This window comes from Morone saxatilis, unplaced genomic scaffold, assembly GCF_004916995.1.
Source record: "Morone saxatilis isolate NCDOM2014 unplaced genomic scaffold, NCSU_SB_2.0 Contig9, whole genome shotgun sequence".
Lineage (NCBI taxonomy): Eukaryota > Metazoa > Chordata > Actinopteri > Moronidae > Morone > Morone saxatilis.
Window position 1 is genome coordinate 16,756,956 of NW_023340268.1, and position 5,214 is coordinate 16,762,169.

General features: G+C 38.3%; 1 protein-coding gene across 1 annotated transcript in view; it reads left to right on the plus strand.

Annotated features, from left to right (window-relative positions):
* The first annotated feature begins 1,037 nt into the window (after positions 1–1,037).
* LOC118343282 (sodium-dependent neutral amino acid transporter B(0)AT1-like) overlaps positions 1,038–5,214 on the plus strand; it is a 9,668-nt gene continuing 5,491 nt past the window's right edge. The window contains 4 exon segments of the mRNA XM_035682054.1: positions 1,038–1,238; positions 3,088–3,228; positions 3,311–3,448; positions 3,531–3,712. Of these exon segments, the coding sequence (XP_035537947.1) occupies positions 1,040–1,238; positions 3,088–3,228; positions 3,311–3,448; positions 3,531–3,712 (660 nt within the window). The 5' untranslated portion in view covers positions 1,038–1,039.

Consider the following 5,214-nt stretch of genomic DNA (forward strand, 5'->3'; position numbering starts at 1 on the left):
ACTTTTAATATTTAATAATAAAATGAATGTGGACTTGTTTTATTGTTTGTATGCTGTTCTTCCTCATGCCCTGTACAATGATAGAAGAGTAGACTAATGACCACTAACTTGTATCTGTAAGTAAATGTAAGAAAGTATTTTCTGTAAAATAATGTCATATTTTGAAGATGATAGTAATTGTTATTGCTTTTTATGCTATTGTAATTTCACATGTGGGTTAATGTTGTCCATTGAAGGAATGGGGGAAAGGGATTGTTGGACATTTTGGGAAAGGGGCTAATTTGCTTTCGTGCCAGTAGTTAGATTAGAAAACTGATACCAGTCTTATGTCTGTCTGTGCACTATTGAAGATTATTAGCAGCTGATGATATTTATTTATACAAAGACAATGCTTTATTGTAATATTTTGTAAATAATATTTAATAGAGGAGCTAATTTTTGTTCAAACTTTTGACATACTGTAAACATGTCTTAGATTTTTTAAATATTAAAACATTCCATCAGTGATTTTTAGCCAACTTTTGTGTTGTTTTTATGGTTTTTGGCATACTGTTCAGTTTTATGGTTTTGTGTATATCACAGTGCTGCACTTACACCATAAACCATCAGGTTAGTCTATATGATCTGTTAAAAATCAACTCATCAGTTCAGACATAAGATAAAAATTAAGTGATTAATATTTGAAGAAATGTACTTCCCCTTTACTACTGATAACACTTGCAACAAGCCTCACTCAGTCGATCCTTTCTTACCACTGTGTGCCAAAGGACACCACCCAGTGTTTAACTGTAATATTTTGTTGTTGTTGTTGTTTAAGTTTTACATCTTTTTGTAGGCCGTGAAATGTTGTACATTTTACATTTAATTATTACACTGACTGAATAGGTTAAAAACACAGTACAGAGTGTGCACTGGCTAATCTACAGACAGCAACAGATAAAGTAAAGGATCATAAACTTTGTCAGTATGCACAGACTAACCGCAACGCTTCAACTGTAGTACACAACACTTGTCCACCTCAGTGTACTTGTGGTCAGCCATGAGACTGGTACTCCCTAACCCAGGACTGGATCTCCGGATCCCTAATCATGAGGATCTGGAGAGGATGGAGAAGGAGGAGGCCGGGGACAGGCCCAAGTGGGACAACAAAGCCCAATACATCCTAACCTGTGTGGGCTTCTGCATTGGGCTTGGTAACGTCTGGAGATTCCCTTACCTGTGTCAAAGTCATGGAGGAGGTAAGCCAAATGGGGTAAATGGAGATTTCTGGTTAAGCTGTCGAATGAGTGTTTGACAAATTCAAGTGTGGTTGAGGTATCCAGGAGTGAATTTATTGTGATCTTATGTGAATTTATGGTAGTTTATGTTTTATATATTTGATGTATGATTTATATTGCTATTGCTAAATATCTAAACTGTAAACTTAACTTATTTCACAAGAAAGAAAATCACTCCTTCATGGTTATGAGAGAGTGGCATGAAGTCAGCATCAAGTTTTATTAATGATTAGTATAAGAAGAGTATAAGGACTTCTGAAGTAATGTTAACCTTTGGAACGACATGTGAGCTATGGACAGAGACCCTGGAGTCAGCTGTTTATTGGTTAAGTTGAAACTGAATGCTAAGATAACTATGCATTCATTCATATTAAATGTGTGTGTGTGTTTTTCCAAATGTGTCTGTGTCAAGTGGTTGTTATTGTAATTCCTTTGGCTCTAGATTGAACCTCAAGGGAAGGGACAGATTTCAATAGCATGCTTATTTAAATGTATAATCTGTAACTTTTCTGTGAATTGTTAACTTGAGCACTAATTCTCACGTACCACCAGTGGGTATGCAAGGTGCTACTAGTGGTATGAGGAGGAATGTCTGAAATATATATAAAAAAAAATGAAATTAATACATTTAGAAACATATAATACTATCAAAATAGTACAAAGTTTCGAGTGAAAATATTTGTAGCTGTACAAAGCTGAAATGTGATTTTTGCATTTTCTGTAATATTTTGTTTCAATATCAGCCTGTGGTCACGTTGATGCATGTAGCGGGCACACACATATCCATGTTTAGTTACAAGCTAAAATGTGAAGGCAAAATAGTAAGCCGCAGTAAAATGAAAGGTTAAAAAATACTGCAATCATGGATTCAAATGGGAACTACTAGAAAGGAAAGTGTGGACCAGGAGTACCCATTTAACTAATAACTAGTCATAAGTCATAAACCTTTCCTATCACAGCATTATGTAAGAACTAATATGTAACCTGTAAGTGCTATAGCTAATCTGCCCTTAGTGACAAACTGTACTAATAGGCTGATGTTTAGCAGGTATTATGTTTACCATGTTGCAACATTTTAGTTAAGCTATTAAAAAAAATAGACCTGACAGCTGACAATGATAGAAAATGTCATCGGTTTTGCAGATATTTGGTCATTAACTAAAGTACTGGACAATCTTAAAGATTGGTGCTAGATAAAAAGTCATTGGAACACCAAAGTCAGCAGGATTCAACCTCTGGGGGCCATATAAGTCAATGGCAATCCATTTGATAGTTGTAGTGGGGGACCGACCAAGAGACCAACATCACCATCCCTAGAGCCATCCCTCCAGCATGGCAAGACCATGGCGTACCATAATTACCACAACCCCAGACAGAAGAGGAAACCAGAGACTCTGCAACATAGCAGACCAGCTGCTCTTTGTGACTGATAATAACATTAACAGTCCTCACTCACTTTGCACCCACAGAGATAAGAATACCTCTCTATGTCATGGCGTTGGTGCTGCATTCACATGGATTCAGGCAGACGGTAGATGGCACCCACATTAGGTGAGGCTGGCAGAGAAAACAGGCAACAGTAACATTAGACGGCCTCGCTGTTGTTAAAATATTTGTACTGTTTGCCGTCCTTCGTGACAGAATTTAAACCTGTTACATGTTACATAGCTCCCGAAGACAAGGAGCAAATATGGGCAATCTGGACAAAATGTCGTCCTGCCATTCCACTGGACTGTTTGTTTTTCCTGTGCTGTTTACCTGACTCCATGTGAATGCAGCACTATTTCCACCTATCAAAAACATTTTCCAGGTGCCTTTTTGATCCCCTACTTGATCCTGCTGGTGCTGGAAGGAATGCCCCTCCTGTTGCTGGAGTTTGCCATCGGCCAGCGTCTTAGGAAAGGCAGCGTGGGAGTGTGGAGGGCCATCAACCCTTATCTGACTGGTATTGGTAAGTAAAATAGGGATAAGTTATCACTGACTATCTGGCTTCCTGTGAGTGTGATGTCACAGTTCACCATGCTGTCCCTCAGGTATAGCCTCCCTCCTGGTGTCATTTTTGGTTGGACTGTACTACAACACCTTAATAGCCTGGATCATCTGGTATCTCTTCAATTCCTTTCAAAGCCCGCTGCCTTGGGCCCAGTGTCCTCTCAATGACAACGGGACAGGTATTTGAATATACACACATTTTCAAGCCCACACCAAAGCACCCAGATTGCATCAGTTTCTGTATATTTGTGGCCCCTGTAGGATATGTATCAGAGTGTCAACGGAGTTCCACTGTGGATTACTACTTTTATCGAGTGACTCTGAACAGTTCAACCTCTATAGCTGACTCTGGAGGAATCCACTGGCCTATAGTACTCTGCCTGTTAGTTGCCTGGACTGTCGTCGCTATTTGCTGCATAAGGGGCATCAGCACTTCGGGCAAGGTTTGTTGAACCATCTGTCAATTGGATGTTTGCTATACATTAAATGTAACCATAACTACAAAATATTATTAGTGTAAATGTGTCATTTTTTAAATGAATTTTAGGTGCAACATGAAGAATAACATATAAATTAAACTGAAACATTGAAAAATGAACACTTTCTGTGAAGACTAAACTGTTTTGATGTGATGTCAAAGACGCTAAAAATAGTTTCAGAAACTAATTTTTCTCTTTTGTATAACTAAGACTAGCTTAATTGCCATGGTAACTTATCGCAAAACACACTTAATTTGAACTTGACCTAAACAAAATAAAACTGAGTTAGATGTTAAAATATTCTAGCTCCACACGCTGATTTCCCCCTCTGCCTCTCTGATGGACTCAGTTACTGGTCTGGCCGTGTTTGCTGTGATTAGCAGTTATCAGGAGAGGATGACACGCTCCACTCTCACTTGTAAGCAAACAATGTCACACTAAACTCCATTCACAAATTTTTACTTCCCTTGCTCGTATTCTAGTGCTCATAGCACATATTCTTCTGTCAGAGTCCTTTTGGAGCCACCTTTGTTGGTCTCGAAAGATGTGTTCGGTCCCAGCCCGCTCTGCCACTCTCCACACCACCATTCCCCGCTTGGTCACCCCTGCCCCGGCCATGAAAACCTCTTCGTCTCTGTGGTCCAAAGCTCCTGTGCATACAATGTAAACCAACAGTCCCCTAGTACTGCTCTGAGCTCCCAGTCCAGGCAGATACAGTTAGCAGCAGTTAGCGGTTACTCTGGTGATATGCTGGCCCCTGTTTGTTTGGAAAATGAATTTGACAGGTGGTAAATTCTTACATATTGCACCTTCAAAACTCTTGTTATGATGGAGATGACGTGTGGCAGAAAAACCGTGTTGGAAATTACATGTGTCAAACATAATTGTTAACCAATGTTTATACCTGACACAAAGTAACATCAATTTTAAAACAGAACTTTCTTATCTAAACATACACCATTAATGCATGTTAAATCAGATGGCAGAAAATTGCATCTCATCTGCTCGCTGTGTGCAGAAATCTATGAGCAAGTTGCAAAGGTTGGACTTCATATTTAAAAAGGAAACAAGGAAGAAAAGGAAAGACAGTTTAACTTAATGGCAATCAATCCATAGAATACAGACTGAAATGACATCTGTAGGTAACAAATTGAAACTAATTAACTAATTAATAACGTTCGAAATTAGGGAGTTTAACTTCAAAATGAAATCAAATTGAAACGACTTTTTACAAGTTTGATATTTGATACATTGATATATTTTTTTGTCCATAAACACACAAACAAAAGGTTTAATATTTTTTCAAGAAAAAGTTTTTCTTCGACATGTACTGCTTGCTCATGGTGGGAACTGTTGGGTCTCTGTAAATAATTTTATAAGGAGTACGGTCTAGACCTGCTCTATTTGAAAAGTGTCCTGAGATAACTTCTGTTATGAATTGGCGCTATACAAACAAAACTGAATTG